This window comes from Culex pipiens, chromosome 2, assembly GCF_016801865.2.
Source record: "Culex pipiens pallens isolate TS chromosome 2, TS_CPP_V2, whole genome shotgun sequence".
Classification (NCBI taxonomy): Eukaryota; Metazoa; Arthropoda; class Insecta; order Diptera; family Culicidae; genus Culex; species Culex pipiens.
Window position 1 is genome coordinate 121,136,725 of NC_068938.1, and position 20,022 is coordinate 121,156,746.

At 39.7% G+C, this 20,022-nt stretch overlaps 2 protein-coding genes across 2 annotated transcripts in view; one reads left to right on the forward strand and one right to left on the reverse strand.

The window, feature by feature from the left end:
- The window catches only part of LOC120421370 (uncharacterized), a 98,531-nt gene that overhangs the window by 56,344 nt on the left and 22,165 nt on the right, over positions 1–20,022 (forward strand). The window contains exons 3-9 of the mRNA XM_039584562.2: positions 3,053–3,272; positions 3,346–4,326; positions 4,394–4,519; positions 6,974–7,093; positions 7,161–7,321; positions 7,391–8,929; positions 9,007–9,074. Coding sequence (XP_039440496.1) covers positions 3,053–3,272; positions 3,346–4,326; positions 4,394–4,519; positions 6,974–7,093; positions 7,161–7,321; positions 7,391–8,929; positions 9,007–9,074 — 3,215 coding nt within the window. The remainder of the gene's footprint in view (positions 1–3,052; positions 3,273–3,345; positions 4,327–4,393; positions 4,520–6,973; positions 7,094–7,160; positions 7,322–7,390; positions 8,930–9,006; positions 9,075–20,022) is intronic.
- Positions 11,500–18,967, reverse strand: LOC120421371 (uncharacterized protein DDB_G0271670). The gene is made up of 2 exons (XM_039584563.2): positions 12,211–18,967; positions 11,500–12,148 (listed from the first exon to the last, which is right to left on the reverse strand). Exons 1-2 carry the CDS (start codon positions 13,228–13,230, stop codon positions 11,627–11,629), a joined length of 1,542 nt encoding a protein of 513 aa, XP_039440497.1. The 5' UTR covers positions 13,231–18,967; the 3' UTR covers positions 11,500–11,626.

Here is a 20,022-nt window from a genome sequence, read left to right on the forward strand (position 1 = left end):
GTTGCTCAAAATGACCTCCTGAACACGGGAAAAATAAATATTTTCGAAAAAAAAAATTTGGGCAGTAGAGGGTTAAGTCACTTTATTTGTCATACACTATAACTAGGGCTAGTTTCAGCTTTTCAGTGTTTGAGATTTTAATGCAAATACTCCACAAGATTTGAAGCTAGCATTTTATTGTACCTGATATAGAATTATACACTGGTAAGTTTAGGTAAATCGTAAATTCAGCAGATAAAAATACTACATAATTTCATAAAGATAAAAATTATCTTTGCCTTCCTCACCTTATTAAGAAAATACTATACAATCACTCGAAGATTAACTTTTTAATTTGAGCTTCTATGATCAAAGTCAGAAATCATAAGTTTGGTCCTAATTGGACCATCCTTCTATTTTTGACACCGTCCTCTTTTTTGACGATTTTCTAAAAACGTTTTTTTCTTTTAATCATAACTTTGCAACAATTTGAGCAAAAGACTTGCTACAGGTTGCATTTTCTAGAAAAATGTCCAAGAAATTCGAATTAAAATAAAATTTTAACCCTTAATTGCCCCCTAATATTATATTTTAACGATTTATGTATTAAAATTCAGTTTTGATCTATTCCTTATTTTATTTATTATTTTTATTTTCTCACCATCGTGTTCCCCGGACAATGTTACATAATAATCAATGCAAACCTCAAACTAATATAAGCTATTGGCGAGATACAGCGCAGCACTCGGAAGTACATGGTATACTTTTCAACAAAAAGGGATGAATCCCGCATAGTTCGGTTTTTATAAGTGAGAAACTTATTTCGGATTTGAATTCATAGGACAAAGTGCATCGCAAAATTAAACTTTTTTCAGTAATATCGCTGTATCTCGTCAATAGTTCATTTTGGTTTGAGGTTTACATTGATTTTTATGTAAATTTGTCCGGAAAACACGATGGTGATAAAATAAAAAAAAAATATAAGGAATTGGTCAAAACTGAATTTTAATAATTAAAATATTAAATTATAACACTAGGGGGCGTTTGAAGGTTAAAATTTTATTTTTATCGAATTCCTTGGACTATTTTCTATAAAATGCAACCTGTAGAAAGTTATTTGCTCAAATAGTTGCAAAGTTACGATAAGAAGAAAAAAAAAGTTTTTTAGAATATCGTCAAAAAAGAGGGCGGTGCCAAAAATAGAGGGATGGTCAACACCAAACTTGGGATTTCTGTTAACTATCGATAGATGAACGTTTCCTCCAACCTGGAATGAACCATATGCGAAATCAAAATTTAAAAATAGTGATCCTTGCACCGTAACTTGGGTTTCCATTCGCAGTTTTTACCAAACTGGACATTCGCACTTTAAAATAAATGATAAACAGACAAGCAACATCGGCTCGCTTTTTTAAGAAATTTCAAATTTCTCAAGGCAGTTTAACAAGTCGCAATAGTGCGATCAATAGCAATAATTTAGTGCTAAGTCCATGTTAGTGGAAATGGCGCAATACAGATTTTGAGAAATACCTAGATTTTATGTGGAAAAAAAGATATGTCAATTTTTCTGCGCACTTATTTTGTTAACCAGTCCTCATCAATACTTACGACTTTTCGGAGGCACCAAATCGATCAGAAAATGCCTTAAAAGAAACAAATTTTTGAATATTGACGTACCTTTTTGTATAGACTGCTGCCAAAATTGTATGAAGACTTGTATAGATAAACCAAAGACCAAGTCATAAGGGAGGCCGCTGAAAAGTATGAGCCAAATAAAAAAAAAACTGAGAACGTGTTTTAAAATAGTAGGTATGTGAATAAATATTAAAGTTATTATCTTCAGAATGAATTTATGATCGAATTCTTGTCTCTAACAAAGCTTAAAGTGTTTATTGAGATGACTTTACAAAACTTGCATTGAACTGCATAAAGAGCAATCATGTACTGTTAACATAGATTAAAGAATAAAGAAATCGAAAAGATGCTTTAATAAAATGGCAAAATTTTGACTCGATTTCACACGCTAACAAACCAGTTTAAGATTTATTTAAGATTTACGAAAAAACAGGTTTTCAAGTCAATAACTTATAAACTATGTAAATTTGACCGTTTCCAGTCATTTGCTCCGTCCGTCGTCTACCACGAGCGCTCGACAAAAAAATATGCTAAATTATGTACGGTACTTGCCACCCAATTCACCTGTCTCAAAGCCAGCCACCCCCCAAAGGAGGGGTAGGAGTGCTCTTCTGTGTGATTTGTGACCCACTCGACCTCTCATCGGTGTTGTTAAACGTGGTTCCGCACCGTGTGCTTCTGGCGACGACCCGGCAGTTGTTTGTAAATAATACACCATAACTATTTTAATTAAATTATTGTAGCGCTTAAATTCAGCGCCCGGTTTTGTTTCTCTGGCTTTTCGTTGGTGGTTAACCCTGTTATGGTCAAGTTCAGTTTTTCAGTAAAGTTTTTTTTTGTTTTTGAGAACTTTTTTCTAGATTTCCTAATTTCATAAAAAAAAAAAAATCAGAAAATCAATAAGGGTCCGGATATTAGAGGGTTAACCGTCGCCACAGTTCGGTGGTTGCCCTCAAGCAAAGCAAGAAAAAAAAATCAATGTCACTATTCAACGTAAAACATTTGCGCCCCGGACTGTGACTCATCGCCATAACCTTCGCTTCCGCTTGTTGTTGCTGTTGTTGCGTTCATTTGTGGTGGTCGGTGGGTCGAGCAAACGGTCCACTTTCGTCACAGCCACATCGGAAAAGTAGCACGTCATTATTTTTCTTCTTCTTTTGTTTCATTCCTTTTTGCGCGTTCCGTGCACCAATTACAGGGTAATTTACTTACTTAGTTTTGCTGTATTTACATTGTCACATGGGACGACGACGTGCTCACTTTCATTCAATGCGGTTTTGGGACGGTATTTGAGGCGAGAGTCCATGATTTCGGAACGCTTTCCCTCGTGGGAACGTGCAATGTTGTAATAATTTGATTTCAGAACTTGTGTGCGTCTTTCATGTCTCAAGAAGCTAACGATGGTTTTTTTTTTCCTTTTCTTCTCCCTTCCCCGCAGATCTGTTGACGCGTCCCAAAGTTACAGCAGAGGGGGCCCATCGCCGTCTCAGTCCGCCCCCCGGTCGGCAGCTAGTCCACTCTCGCCACCCCGGCCCGGTCCGGGAGCGGGAGCCGCGAATTATCCACCATTCGCAGGAGCACCCGCACGCGAGGCACCGCTTAGGTATGGGCCGAACAACTCGTACTATCGGGACAACCCCTACACCCGCGTGTCACAGGTGAGTTTCCTTTACACACGTGGAGTTTGTAACGTGTGATCGGTAACTTTTGCCTTTTTCCCGTTCCTTGCAGGTACCACAGGTTTCCGAGTACCATCGATCGGTGCCGGTGGTTTCGGTCTCTAGTAGCATACCCGCCCCTATTAGTATAGCAAATTCCATGGAGCCAGTACAACAACAGCAACCTACTAGACACCGGATGTCCCTGTTACCCCACACGCCCGATTACCTGCAGGGGCGGTCTGCGCAGCAATCGCAGTCGGCCCAGTCGGATTCCGGTCCACCTGCATTTAAAAAGATTCGCCTGAACGACACCAGCCAACCTGCGCAATCCCCTCTGAACGTTGATACACGTGATCCACCGGTCTCTTCCGGTGCGTATCATCCTCAGGTGGAGGCGATCTCACCCACGCTGCCAAGCGATCCGACTGAAGAGCTGCGTGCCACCAAGGACGACCTGTTACAGCAGATTGCCAAGGTGGACATGGAGATCGACAAGGCGGAGAAGAAGATCGCCATGCTGAAGAAGAAACAGGAATCGCTCGAAGAGGCTTCGTTGAAACCGGCCGTCGAGGAGAGTGCCGCCGAGGCGCAACCCAAGCACCGCAGCTTAGCACAGCAAATCTACGCCGAAAATCGGAAACGAGCTTCGACGGCGCACGCTGTCCTGAGCGCGCTTGGCACTGCCACCGATCTGCCGCTGTACAATCAGCCGTCCGATGCGGAAACCTGCCGCGACATCCAGGACCGCCACAAAACGTTCCGGCAGCATCTGCTGGCGCATTTCAAGAAGATCAAATCGGAACGGGCGGCCAAACAGGTCGAACTGACTGAGCGGTACGCGCAGATGTCGCAAGACTGGTCCAAACGTGTAGATAAGATGGAAGCGAGTGCAAAGCGGAAGGCGAAAGAGGCGAAGAACCGGGAGTTTTTCGAGAAGGTGTTCCCCGAGCTTCGAAAGCAGAGGGAGGATAAAGAGCGATTTAATCGTGTAGGTTCTAGGATTAAATCCGAAGCCGATCTTGAAGAGATCATGGATGGTCTTCAGGAGCAGGTACGCTTCAAACAATCTCATTTCTTTCTGTGTACAGCTGAACTATATTAAATTTATCTCGTTTTAGGCGATGGAGGATAAAAAAATGCGTTCATATGCTGTGATTCCACCTTTAATGTTAGACTCCAGACAAAGAAGGCTAGTGTTTAATAATGAAAATGGAGCGCTAATAGATATGGAAACAGAATTCAAGGTAAGTGGAACATCGGAGCGGATCCCTTCATAATAATCATTAAAACCAGGCAATAGTTCTGTAAATTTCATTTATCATAAAATTGAAACAAGACACCTATTTTACTTTTCGACTTGACGAAACAGTTTGTAAAATTTTATGGTTAGTTGATTTTGACCTACTTTATTTTTAAATGATTGTAATTCGAAGAAAACTCTTGCTATAGAATTGTTATAATTTGGGTAATTTTGTTTAAAAACCATGACAGACTCCTGACTTTCCTTTTATTTAAAGTTCGGTAAGTTTTCTGAAAAGTGAGATAGTTTGAAAAAGTTTGTTCAATGCTTAAAATGTTACCAGGAGCTATTGGCAAAGTAAAAAAAAACAAGAACGGAACCTTGAAATCATTTAGAGGCTTGGTAGTGGAAGTGTTAAATTGGGGGCAGAATGGACCACCCTTTTCTTGCCCTAAAAAAAACAATCAAAAGTTATGAAAATTCAATAAAATTGATTTTTTCACTCCTGGTAGCTTCAAAAACCACGTTTAATGCAACATAAGTTGATTTTTAGTTGTTTTGATATTTATTTGTAAAAATATTGTCTTATTTGGACATATTTACACTATTTTCAAAAATGTTTGTTTTTTTAAGTGACTATTTTTATAAAAGTGATCAAACTTCATGTTAACTATGAATCATTTCTAATCACCCTTCAACGTTGTATTAGACAAAATGGCTTGTTTTCTAAAGTGGCCCATTCTGCCCCGCACCCTGGAAAAGTAGTCGAAAAAACACATTTTTTAAAGTGCATCAATAGTAGTTTATGCAACAAGTTGCAAAAAGAGGATTTTTTCAGCACGAGTCGTACATTTATCCAACGAGGTTCACCGAGTTGGATAAATATGAAGAGTGCTGAAAAAATCAAGTTTTGCAACGAGTTCCATACAACATTTTTTGCAATTCCAAAAACACACACTGAGTGAAATTTTAAGTCAAATTTTCATGTATTTTGTCAATAAATCGTTTAAATCAAAAAAAGTTGAAAAGTGTTACTTTTCGAAACGAGTGCTGAAAAGTTCAACTTTTCAGCACCCATTTGAGTGCTGAAAAGTAGAACTTTTCAGCATTTATTTTGAAAAGTGTTGCTATTCGATTCTGTTATTTTTGGTACAGAAAATTAGGCTATTTCGTCGTTCAAGAATGACAGGAAAAGTGAGTAGTTTCACGACGGAATTGCAAAAAATAGTTTTAAAAGGAAAAAATCAACCAAGTAACCAACATGGAACATTCCAAAGCATAAGCCTACTAAACTGAATTCATAAATTTGTATGTTTTTCTATGGATTTTGGTGCATTTTACTTAGGTGGGCCATTCTGCCCCTAATATGTGTCAGTCTTGGTTTAAGCTGATACTGATTATCGCAGTCTCGGACATTAGATGACCCATTACAAAATGATAGAGGTCCCATGCCGAGATTATTGGACATTGTCTGGCCCGCCAAAACCTAAACTAAGTACCAGAAGAGTCCACAAATCTGGACGCGATCCTGCAGTTTGAGCGCAGTGTCATTTTCACCATCAACGATAGGCTTACCAAAATATCCCGGAAAGAGCCCGGAGCTGTTGAAATGATGATGTAAATAGGCCTGCTGATTTCTTGTTAAGCTATTGGTGCTCGATGGAATTACATGTATTACATGTACATGTTGTCTCCCTTTTATGTTATAGGAAAAAGTTTGTGTTTTCTAGCCCATCCACCGGCATTTCGTAGTACAATAATTCAGAAGCTCGCTTAAAAATGTGTTAGGAAAATTTTCACGTAATCCGCCCATATCATCTCATTTTCGTAGGTGCTTATCCTGGGAACAACAGTGTAAAAATCGCAAAGAGCTAAGTATCAATTCCATAATGTTACAGAAAAAAACAAGTTCTGTGCAATCACTAAATATAAAGATAACAAGCAATCTATCGAGTTCACAAATTGATTCAAGTTGGCGTCAACCCGTAGTTGCTTCTCCGTTAATGACCAGGACATCAAAAAATTGCTCCAAAAACCACAGATGAATAGTTGGAACCAATCATCACCACTTTGCAACTTTCAATCACGGCGCCGGCCATGACCAGTGGTACGATCACGGGGAAGTGGATAGGAATGTTAGTTCGATATTTGAGAAATGAACACCGCTAAATCGGCTGCCTCTTCGTCAAAGTATCACATGAGTTTTGAGGGGTTAGCAAAATGGGTATGAGGTCAGGATTCACCATGGTAAGTGATGCGACCATGAGCAATGTGTTATCGGTTGAAATTTTAAATAAAAAAAACTGTCCACGTTTTTTTAATAAATGGTCCCTTAGTTATTTTAATTTTGATCCACTTAACTTTTAAATAAAGGACTCAGAACTATTGACTGGTTTTGTAAAGGTTTAATTTACATAATACTTAAATTACAATTTATTTTCTCTTTCACTTGATACAGGAACGGTTAAATTTGAATGTGTGGACGGTTGGCGAGAAGGAGGTTTTTCGGGAGAAATTTTTGCAACATCCGAAAAACTTCGGTATGATTGCAGCCAGTTTGGATCGTAAATGTGCGCAGGTACGGTAACGAATGTGACTAAATGTGAATACGGTAAACTAACAACAATATTGTAACAATATTGCAGGACTGTGTGCGATATTACTACCTCAGTAAAAAGGCGGAAAACTATAAGCAGTTGTTGCGAAAGTCTAGGCAGCGGACACGGAGTTCGAGGAATATACAGAAAACCAATCAAAATCAGACGCAGTGCATAGTAGATGCATTAACAACTGGTGTTACAACAAGGTATGGGTTTGCTCGATCAGGTTTGGTCGTTTTTGGGAGATTATAGTTTTTGTTTTCTTTCTCTTGCAGACTACAACGTGAACAACAACAAAAGACTGTAGGCCGTGATCGTGCCGCGAATTCAACAAATAGTTCAATAGGAAATAGTTCGGCATCTAATGTCACAACAAATTCATCTTCAAATATTACTAATAACAATAATGGTAGCAGTAGTAGCAGTAGTGCAAATAGTATTAGCGTGAGTAACAACAGCCCGCAACAGGCGAAACACGATCAGCCGCAGCCAAGTGCGACTTCTGGAAGCACAACGGTTACGACGGCGTCTGTGGCGACAGCAGCACCAGTAACCAGCAGCACGGTAACAACATCTACGGCATCTCCTCCCTCGTCATTGTCAACGGTTTCGTCATCCTCGGCATCAACGACGGTGACGACTACGTCAGCGGCGGGTTCGACTCCATCGTCCACATCTGCGACTAGCATAGGAAACAGTACCAGCAGCAACTCCAGCAGTACCATCTCGAGTAGCAATGGCACGACGAGTACTAGCGAAAGCAGCAGCAGTGCGACGTCAGTTGTTCCGGGCAGTGCGGAAAGTGCGACGGAAGCTATCGCCAGCAAGGATGAGACTAGCAAAGATAAGCAAGCAGCTGGTTCTGATGCGACTGTGACGTCTCAACCTGGCCTGGTCGCGCCTGTTACGGAGAATAGTACTACTGTACCTACTATTACGACTACTTCCACAACTGCCACTGTATCGACAGCAGCGAGCACGGCACCCGGCACCACGAACGCAAGTTTATCGCGAAGTGCAACGCCTTCATCCGCAGCAGTTCCAACACCTCCATCGATCACCTCCTCCTCGTCGTCGTCGTTGTCTTCATCGGTATCGTCTTCGCCCAGTATATCGTCGTCCGGCATCGCTCCGACGTCGACCATCTCATCGTCCGTTGCGGCCTCACCATTGTCTGTCTCATCAACCATCATCAGCAGCAGCAGTAGCAGTACCTTGGCCACGTCTGTCAGCAACACAGCAAGCAGTATCAGCGTGACTAGCAACAGCAGTAGTAACAGCACCAGCATCGCGAACAACATCGGTGGCCATCCGCTGTCGAGCGTAACTGCCGTGGAAACGTCTTTTGTACCTAATTCTAGTAGCTCTAGTATATCTACGATTCCGCTGAACGGCGTGAAAACGGACGTACTAAACTCGACCACGGTGACCGCCACGACGGTCGCGGCGACGACGCCCCTCAACAACAACAACAACAGTTACGGCGGCGTTGGCATCAATGTAAATAATGTAAATTCAACCATGCCCAACCTAACCCACGGCTCAGTACCAGTTACGCTTACGGCAGCGGCGGTCCCGGGCGGACCGACGTCGATGCCGCCCAGCTCACAGCCACCATCGCATTTACCCTCACTGCAACAGCAGCAGCAGTTGTTCAACAATACGACCAGCACGCCCAAGAACGCGTCCTCGGCGGCCTCGTCGATGGAGATCATCATCAAGGACTTTACGCTGGAGACGCTCGTGTCCAACGTGGTGAAGAAGAAGTTTGGCGTCAAGGACAACAACCTGCTCAAAGACGAACTGGAACCAAGGTAAAGGGCGTGGTTGTGGGAGGGGGATTTTGTTGTAAACTGTATTGAATGTTTTTTGTGTTTTCGTTTACTTTCAGTGATCCTAAAAAGATGCGGTTAGACCTTGATGGCATCAAGGACGGCAGCATCAATCAGGACGGCAAAGGTAAGTGGCGATTTTATTTTTTTGAAGAATTATCTATCTTGAAGGAGGTTTGGTTTTAGAAAATATGACACAGACATGACGGAAATATCAAATAATTGCGCTAACAACACACACAATTTCTTGCATCTGAGCAATTCTCTACGAAATCGGTCTTTTTTCTTCAATTTTAATTTTTGTATTTTTTAATCCGGCTGAAACTTTTTTGGTGCCTTCGGTATGCCCAAAGAAGCCATTTTGCATCATTAGTTTGTCCATATAATTTTCCATACAAATTCGGCAGCTGTCCATACAAAAATGATGTATGAAAATTCAAAAATCTGTATCTTTTGAAGGAATTTTTTGATCGATTTGGTGTCTTCGGCAAAGTTGTAGGTATGGATACGGACTACACTGGAAAAAATAATACACGGTAAAAAAAAATTTGGTGATTTTTTTATTTAACTTTTTATCACTAAAACTTGATTTACAAAAAAACACTATTTTTAATTTTTTTATTTTTTTGATATGTTTTAGAAGACATAAAATGCCAACTTTTCAGAAATTTCCAGGTTGTGCAAAAAATCACTGACCGAGTTATGAATTTTTTAATCAATACTGATTTTTTCAAAAAATCGAAATTTTGGTCGTAAAAATTTTTCAACTTCATTTTTCGATGTAAAATCAAATTTGCAATCAAAAAGTACTTTACTAAAATTTTGATAAAGTGCACCGTTTTCAAGTTATAGCCATATTTAAGTGACTTTTTTGAAAATAGTCGCAGTTTTTCATTTTTTTAAATAAGTGCACATGTTTGCCCAGTTTTGAAAAATATATTTTTGAAAAGCTGAGAAAATTCTCTATATTTTGCTTATTCGGACTATGTTGATACGACCTTTAGTTGCTGAGATATTGCAATGCAAAGGTTTAAAAACAGGAAAATTGATGTTTTCTAAGTTTCACCCAAACAACCCACCATTTTCTATCGTCAATATCTCAGCAACTAATGGTCCGATTTTCAATGTTAATATATGAAACAATTGTGAAATTTTCCGATCTTTTCGAAAAAAATATTTTGGAATTTTCAAATCAAGACAAACATTTTAAAAGGGCGTAATATTGAATGTTTGGCCTTTGTGAAATGTTAGTCTTGATTTGAAAATTCCAAAAATATTTTTTTCGAAGAGATCGGAAAATTTCACAAATGTTTCATATATTAACATTGAAAATCGGACCATTAGTTGCTGAGATATTGACGATAGAAAATGGTGGGTTGTTTGGGTGAAACTTAGAAAACATCAATTTTCCTGTTTTTAAACCTTTGCATTGCAATATCTCAGCAACTAAAGGTCGTATCAACAAAGTCCAAATAAGCAAAATATAGAGAATTTTCTCAGCTTTTCAAAAATATTTTTTTCAAAACTGGGCAAACATGTGCACTAATTTAAAAAAATGAAAAACTGCGACTATTTTCAAAAAAGTCACTTAAATATGGCTATAACTTGAAAACGGTGCACTTTATCAAAATTTCAGTAAAGTACTTTTTGATTGCAAATTTGATTTTACATCGAAAAATGAAGTTGAAAAATTTTTACGACCAAAATTTCGATTTTTTGAAAAAATCAGTATTGATTAAAAAATTCATAACTCGGTCAGTGATTTTTTGCACAACCTGGAAATTTCTGAAAAGTTGGCATTTTATGCCTTCTAAAACATATCAAAAAATAAAAAAAATTAAAAATAGTGTTTTTTTGTAAATCAAGTTTTAGTGATAAAAAGTTAAATAAAAAAATCACCAAATTTTTTTTACCGTGTATTATTTTTTTCCAGTGTAGTCCGCATCCATACCTACAACTTTGCCGAAGACACCAAATCGATCAAAAAATTCCTTCAAAAGATACAGATTTTTGAATTTTCATACATCATTTTTGTATGGACAGCTGCCGAATTTGTATGGAAAATTATATGGACAAACTAATGATGCAAAATGGCTTCTTTGGGCATACCGAAGGCACCAAAAAAGTTTCAGTCGGATTAAAAAATACAAAAAAAATCGAATGACCGAAATCCTAGAGAACTGCTCATCTGCATTTTGAGCACAACTTGACAACTTGTCGACATAGCATCAAAAATCGATGGAAATTGATTTGTTTGTAATTTTCAAGATGAATTTTATCGATAAATACTTCTGATTGATGATGCAAAAAAAAACTCAATCTATCTTTTGAAAAGATGGAAAAAAGTAAAACAGTCTGCAATCTGACTGGCTTATCCGATCAATGTTAAATTTGTTGATGATGCTCATTCGCGGTCTGGACTTTGATAAGAAAAAAAGAGTCGACTGATTCTTACCGAAGTTATGCAAAAAAATAGTCTAATTTGCTTGCCTGAGTGTCCAGTCTTATTTGGTGCAGTGATTTCCACTTTTCAAAAAACAAAGTCCTTTCCCTCTGACAGTCAATAGTAAATCGAAGATGAAGTTTATTAGTTTTGATATGTAGCGATCGTTTAACAATACAATTCCATGCTAATGTTTTGATTATACCCTGTATAAGTTATGTCGTGCGGTGCATTTTTTAAAGCACCTCCTCGTCCGCGTGGCACATCTTCCGGTGCTTGTGCACAAAGTAGTAGCTGGGGAACTTGCTGCCGCACGTCTTGCACGGATAGTACTGCACGTTCATGTCCAGCGGTTTGACCTCACGTTTTGCTGCGTGGTGTGATTTCGCGTGCCGCACCACCGACGATGACGACGACAAACTCGTTGGTTGTTTTTCACCATGCCCTTCGGAATCGACTTCCGGATCTGGCTGGACGCCACCACCGACTTCAAGCGATAGCGGAATCAGATGACGCTTGGCGTGCTTCTGGTAGCAGTACTGCGACTTGAAGGTGTGCTTACAGTACACGCAGTTGTACGTTTCGCCCGTCGTGGTCGTGGTTGACGCGATTGTGTTGGTCGTGGTGGTTGTCGACGCACTTTGCGGCGAATGGGGCCGGTTGGTGTCCTGGCTGTTTTCGTCCTTGCTGCTGGTGTAGCTTTCGCCCGAAGCTAGGCTGCTTGCCGCCTGTTTGCGTTCGTTGATGTTGCGCACCATCTGGTGGGAAACGGTTAAAAAATGAGCTTTGGCTTCTTTTTTGGATAGTGGGTGGTAGTTACCTGTTGATGGAAGGATGTGCTCATGTAGCGCGAGTTGCCACCCTTGGACGACTCGTCGGGAGTGCAGATGGTTTTGTTGTTGTTGGCGGTGTTGATTCCGTAACTGTCGTTGAGAACGCGTCGGAATCGCACCGGACCGTCGCAGCTCGCAATGTCTACGATTACGCCCTTGTCGTTGTTGCTGTTGTTGGTGGAATCTTTGGATGCCGTCGTTACAACCGAGTCTGATTTGCTGGACGAGGCTCGTTTGAGGGATTTTGATGACCGTTTATGGCTGGTGGTCGGTGGCAGTTGGTGCTCCTTGGAGGGTTTGGGCGGTTCTTCCGGCGTAGCTGTGGCAATCGAACTTTCAGTCAATTCTGTCAATTTGACGCTCCCAGGAGGTGAGAATGAGTCACGTTTGGTGTCTACGCTCGTGGCCACCGTCGGACCAACGAGGCCAACCCCGGACAGACTCTTGAACGGGGTGTGAGTGCTCGGCAGTAGGATGTGGGACGTGGGTGGTGCGATGAAATTCAGCCCAATTCCGGTCGCTTTGCTGGCGATTGGTCGTACCACCTTGCTCGTTTCGGCTTCGAGCTTAGGTTTGGACGCCACAGCGGATATGGCATTCAGGCCACTGAAATAATTCTCCGACTGCTGCTGCTGCTGCTGTTGCTGCTGACTGGCAGATAGAAAGGCTCGGCACAGCTCCAGAGCTCGTGGCATATGCAGAATGTGAGTGGCCAACAGGACGCCGAAAATGTTTTCGATATTCAGGTCCAGAAATCCGGTGTACATGTAGGCCAGCAGCGGCGTGAACTGCTCTGCGGTCACGTTCGGGACGTAGATGGGGATTGTTTCTGCAGTGGTGCTTCCGGTTGAACTGTCGGAACGCAACGCCGCCCGCAGGTAGCCACTGTGGGCCGACACCAGGGCACTGTGCGCGGCATACCGGGTGAAGGGTGGCGGGCCAACCTCAATTATTGTGTCCGGCGGTAGACTCGTTGTGGGCGGAGGTGCAAGCCAATTCGTGAACATTTTGCCACGCTTTTTTTTTCTTCCTCTTGTTTACTTCACCACAAACTCACTGGCATTTTTCGTCGATATCCAAACACGCATAATTGAAATGTGCTCTATTTTCCACTAATTTGATTGTATTGCACCTTTTTTGCCCTCTCAATTTGACCACCACGCGCGTTCAGGGACACGCATCATTTTTGCATGAATATTGCACTTGATGGGCACACCGCGCGCGGTTCTTCCTTTTTATTTTTCGCTGCGGTCCTCCGGTTGTCAATTCCCAGAGGTCAGGAAAAATTCAGCTCGAACCACAATTGTTCGAGCGCGCGCGGATTGTGTAGGGTCAAATTGAATTAATTTTCGCCGCTGCACACATCACACCAATGACCACAGTTCAAGGCTTATTAATGCCACTTGGTTTCTAGTTTTTCCCACACACAAACACACACTCGTGCAAAATCAATTGCAACTAGTTTTCCAATTTGATGAAATTTAATCCGTTTAAAATCCATCCATCTCGATTGCTGTCAGGATTTGAGAGCTCCATGAAACTATCAATGTATCAATTATCCGGCCTTAATTTAATTACACGTGTCGTAAATCCGATTGAGTGCTGACCTCCTAAACCACACCAGCAACAGCAGGAAACCGATTTTAACTCTGGAAGGCAGGTAGTCTACCTTTAGGAGCGCACCTGACCTGTGTGCGATTCGGTTAACGACATTTAGGCGAATGATGAGTGTAGCGGCGAGCGAAGATCATATTTCATATTTCAGTCGCGATGCCGTCGTCGTCGTCGTGATCCGAGTTTCGTTTCCCGCGCGCGCGATGATATCCTTTGAAGAAGGGCTGTCGAAAAAAAGGCAGTTCGGAGAGGAAATCTCTCCCAATTTCTCTCACACAATCTGTGTGCGAGAGAGAGAGAGAGTATCTCGCGGAGAGAAAAAGGACTCTCTGCTTGTTTATCTATTTTTTGTGTTGTGGAGGAGGGTTTCATCCCTTTTACCGAATCATCATAATCCGTATCCGCGTGTGGGTGGGGGTGGTGGAATCAATTGGATCGTTGATTGATGTGGTGGATCGCTTCAATGGAGGGAAATTAGACACCGGGTATTAAAAGGCAATTTGGCGAATGCGCGATATGGATGCTGATTGCTGGTCGGTCGCGTTGTGTTGCGTTCGGCAATCGCAATCGGGTGCAATCAGGGTGAATTGGTTGTGCATGATTTATGAATTCTTTTTTAATTGCTGGAGTGTTTTGAAGTGATATTTGTATGTTTGAGCAAAAATTCGAATATTATTTAGTAGAACTTTTGTTGGCACATACATTATTTGCTAAAAACGATTGTTCAATATAATAGGGTGTCCCATATAAATAAAAAGTGGTTAAAATCTTGGTTGTCATCCCTAAAATGATAGAGAAGGATATCAGGAACAACGTTTCCATACAACCAAAAAAATCTTATAAGTGGTTTGCAATTATTTTTCTGAAATGCACCCAACAAACATACTAAAGTCATTCAAATTTTGATCGTTTTGGACTTATAGTTTACGTTACAGACAAAGCCCATAAAAGTTTTGGTTTGGGCATGGCAGAACGTTTTAGGGGAAAACAATGTTTTTTTCAGTGAAAAAAAAAATGTATTTTCAGCCAAAATTTTCAAAAAACGCTCCCCAAAACGAGCCAAAAAAATTTGCAGCCAAAACTAATGCATTCAGCTTATAGGAAATTTTACGGAGATCATTTTGCTTTTTTTAACATTCAATTTATGTCCACGCAAAGCCGAGCTATTTGCATTTTAGTGAACAAAAAGCGGCGAATTTTCAAAATTCTTGGCATATAAGCGTTTTTAGCATAAAACATTGGCATGGATTACAAAAGAGAAGACATATATTATGGATATTTTTATTTCGCTAGCTCAAAAATGATATTAAGCATAAGCATAAGCATAAGCATAGGTGCCCACCCGCAGTTGCTACTCCGTTATTGACCAGGACCTCCAGAAGTTACATCCACAAGCCGTGGAAGATGAGTGGGTGCTATCTTTCCTCGCTTCGCAACTTCTCAAAGGCCCCTATCATGCTGATCAATACCGGCGCCGGCCACGACCAGTGGTAGAGTCACGGGGAAGTGGATGGGAATGTTAGTCCGATACTTGAGTGATAGAGACCGCCCAATCGACTGCTTCTCCGACAAAGTATCACATGAGTTTTGAGGGGGTTAGTAGATGGGTATGAGGTCAGGATTCACGAATGGCAGTGATGTGACCATGAGCATTTTGTTTATCGGTTGAATTTTTTAAATCTTAGGCAGCCGGCTGCGGAAAGATAAATTAGTGATGATTTAGAAAGTTTTTTTAATCGAACGCGTGCCAACCGAGCATAAGTGCTATGGGCTGGACTTATCAGTATATTTTTACTGTTTCTACAATTTAGATAACGCGAGCAAATTTCAAATCTCTTCGCAGCACACAATACACGACAAAAATGCGAAACAAAAGGCACGCACAAAATAAAAATCACTTTTCACTCCGAATATTTTTTACGACCACGCGCTCCCTTTGTCAATTATACACTGATGACACTGCATTTTCAGAGGGCAATCTTCTTCTCGCAGCACACAATACACGACAAAAATGCGAAACAAAAGGCACACACACAAAAAAAATCACTTTTCACTCCGAATATTTTTACGACCACGCGCTTCCTTTGTCAATTATGCTCTGATGACGCTGCATTTTCAGAGGGCAATCTTCTTCTCGCAGCACACAATACACGACAAAAATGCGAAACAAAAGGCACACACACAAAAAAAAAAATCACTTTTCACTCCGAATATTTTTACGACCACGCGCTCCCTTTGTCAATTATGCACTGATGACGCTGCATTTTCAGAGGGTAATTTTCTCCTCGCAGCACACAATACACGACAAAAATGCGAAACAAAAGGCACACACACAAAAAAAATCACTTTTCACTCCGAATATTTTTACGACCACGCGCTCCCTTTGTCAATTATGCACTGATGACGCTGCATTTTCAGAGGGTAATTTTCTCCTCGCAGCACACAATACACGACAAAAATGCGAAACAAAAGGCACACACAAAATAAAAATCACTTTTCACTCCGAATATTTTTTACGACCACGCGCTCCCTTTGTCAATTATACACTGATGACACTGCATTTTCAGAGGGCAATCTTCTTCTCGCAGCACACAATACACGACAAAAATGCGAAACAAAAGGCACACACACAAAAAAAATCACTTTTCACTCCGAATATTTTTACGACCACGCGCTCCCTTTGTCAATTATGCACTGATGACGCTGCCATTTCGCTAGCTCAAAAATGATATTTGTTAAAAACATTTCATGAAAAAACATGAGTTTTCTCACAATGTGACGTAAACAACATATTTATAAGTACTGCTCTGTGATTTTCTCGATATGAACAAATAAAGCTCTAATAAGTAACTATTTTTGAAAAAAGAGTTTTTTATAAATGAATTTGTTTAAAAAAATCACGTACACGTAATTTTGATTCATGATTATTTGTCGTTTACGTAACATCTTCAGAAAAATCTTGCGGGTTTTCCATGAAATTTTATTAACAAATATCGTTTTTGAGCTAGCGAAATAAAAATATCAATCAATGTTTTATGCTAAAAACGCTTATATAAGTACTAATTTTTTTGAAAAATTGTCACTTTTTGTTCACTAAAATGCAAACATCTTGGCTTTGCGTGGACATAAATTGAATGTTAAAAAAAGCAAAATGATCTCCGTAAAATTATAAGCTGAATGTATTAGTTCGCAAATTTTTTTGGCTCGTTTTGGGGAATAATTTTTGAAACTTTTAGCTAAAAAATACAAATTTTTCCCCCATTAAACGCCCTGGCATGCCCAAACACAAGCTTTTATGGACTATGTCCGTATAGGAATTTGTTCAGGTGACAATAACTTGAAGCCCAAGGCGACCAAGTTTGAATAACTTTAGTATGATTGTTACGCGCATTTCTGAAAAATACTCGCAAAATGCACTTTTTTCATTCAAGCTCCGCGCGCGAGTTGTAAACCATTTTTTTTGTTGCATGAAAACATTGTTCCTGATAACCTAATCTATCATTATAGGGGTGAGCACCAAAGATTTGACAACTTATCATTTTTTTGGGACGCCCTATTGCTTAAGCTTTTTTTTTGTAAAAAAATAAAACTGCAAATATAATTGATATTGGCCTAATATTAATTACAAATTCATATGCCTAAATCCCGACCAAAGTGAAACTTCCAAAAAGTTAAAATTGATGAAATAAAGTGAAAAAATCGGTCTTGCTGTACTTTTTTACATCAAAAGAGATCTTAGTTTTGGCATCTAGGTAATATTCAATTTGTAAACTTACATTTAAATGAATTTAAACTTTATAACCTTTTAAAACGTAACCTTTAAACATTGCTGCTATACAGCAAGGATGCCAGATGCACAATATGAGCTATTGCCAGACTTTTTTCGAGGTGCACAAACATTTTGAAATTTTCATAAAAATTCATATTTTGTACAAATATTGCATAAAAATGCATTGCCTGATGATTTGTTGTTGAAGCGTAAAATTAGTTGGGAGAAATTTCATTGAATTCTCCTAATTTCAATTTTGAATTTTAAATAAGATTTAAGGTAAATTTCCATGCAATTTGCATTAAAACTAACACTATTAATCAATTTAACCTTTTGGTACATGCTTTATCATGTAACATTTTTCTATGCTTTTGGCAGTTTTATTTTGGTCGAGATTTAGGCATATGAATTAGTATTTAATATTAGGTCAATACCGATTATATTTGTAGTTTTTAAAGCTTAAGCAATCGATTGTAAAATACTTAGCAAACATTGTGCAAAGTTTAATTTTAAATTTATTACCAAATCAGACAACTTTAAATCCCTTGGAAATTTAGACATGATTTAACTTGTTATTCAGCAATTTACCTCGAATCTCAAGTTTACATCATTTCCGTGTTGAGTGAATTCACATGATTTTTTCTGTTTAGATCCAGTAAGTGGGTGAAAAGTGGACCCTTTACCCCAATAAATTTTGAGTTATTCAGAATGAAAAAAAAAGATTATTTAAACACAGTGAAGATCGAACGTTTTTGTTAATTTAAAGTTTTCAGAGCATGGAAAAAGTAAGATCAATACTGCAGTCGCAGGCATAAGTATTCCAATTATGTAAAATTTAGTCAATTTTGTTACCTTTGAAAAAATGCACTGCAATTCAAAGTATTATATTATAAAAAGCACAAACCTCGGAACAAACCCACCCAAAAAAAAACGCATAAAATTGAAAAAGTTGTTACCAATGGTCGCAAACACAAAGCTCTTTACAAAATTCATTTCCGCATGTTAGAAACCAAACTTTGCTGAAGAGGCAAAAAAAAAAGCTGCGCGTTCGTTCGCGTTTGTGTATCTTTCCCGCAGCATCAGCACAAACCCTGGCAGTCAGTGCCAGTTCTAGAGAGCAGCAGCAGCAGCTGTACATCAGCGGGAAAAAATGTCGAATTAAATTGAAAAACAAATACTTTCAACTTAATTCGATTTTTTCGACTCCCTCTTTTTTTCTGGGCAAAAGCAGTAGTCTTTTTTTCTCTCTCTTCTGCTCTGTTTATCTAAATCGCAAACAGCAGCAGCAGCAATTGCACACAGGAAAATCCATCAGTGGAAAAAAAAATCACGAAAGAATCTCGCTTTTCTTGGACCCATCATCCGAACCCCGCTCTCGATTTGTGGTTTTAGGCAGTAGCACCCCTTTCCTTGCCGGAAGACGGGGAGAGCGGCCCGATGATGTTTATTTTCCCGATGGTTTTCCTATTTGTTTACCTTCGGTTGGTTTCGACGTCGACTTTTATTTCTTGCCGTGTTGTTTTGGTCTCGCGATTGGAATCGTTCCGATTTCGGCCTGCCCGAGGGGGCGGTTTGTTTAGAATGTTGTGTGGCGGGCTTGCGTTTGTTGTTTGCGCTTAATTAGTGCTAATTGTATTAATTTTTGTGTTTCCATTTTCGCTGTAATTAATTAGGAACGGTTAGGTAACTTCATGGCACAACAAAAAATGCAACATTGTTGCGGGTTATTGGTATACAATTGATTAAACTGATTATCCTTTCCGGATTAGTTTTATTCTGACGTTATTTTTCGTAATTTGTTATTCAACTGGAAATTTTCAACAAGATCAATACTTACAAATTTTAAACTTGTATCAAAAATAATTTCTCAAATTTAATGAAAACGTTTTTTTTTTAAATCAGCATCATTTCTGCAACCCAATTAAAGCAATTGGTTCATCGTGCGCCAGTCAAACGGATCAAACAGAAAAATAATTGTCCCAATGAATTGCTTGCTGCCGAAGAAACGCTACCTCTCTCCAGGGCAAAATCGGCAAACCCACCGAAAGAGGAGAAGTCATTGTGTAACAACCGCGCGCCAGATTCACCGTCCTTCTGCCACTGGGGAAATAAATCAAAATCCGTGGAGAAATTTGCAGATTCGTTTAATGGTTTGCAAATACCAGCAGCATCATCCGAGAGAGAGAGAGACAGAGCGTGGTGGAAAATATGGAAAATTGAACGAGACAAAAAGCGCTGACGACTCTTTCTAGATCGCTCTTTCATTCTGTGTGTTACTTTTGCAACGCTCAAGATATGAGGTTGTAAATATTTGACGATGGGTTTTTTGGGACTTTTTTCTCGCATCAGGAAGACCCACTTTTCCCAAAGGAACGATATTCATTTTAGCCTAAATTGAGGTGTACTTTGTGGTTGG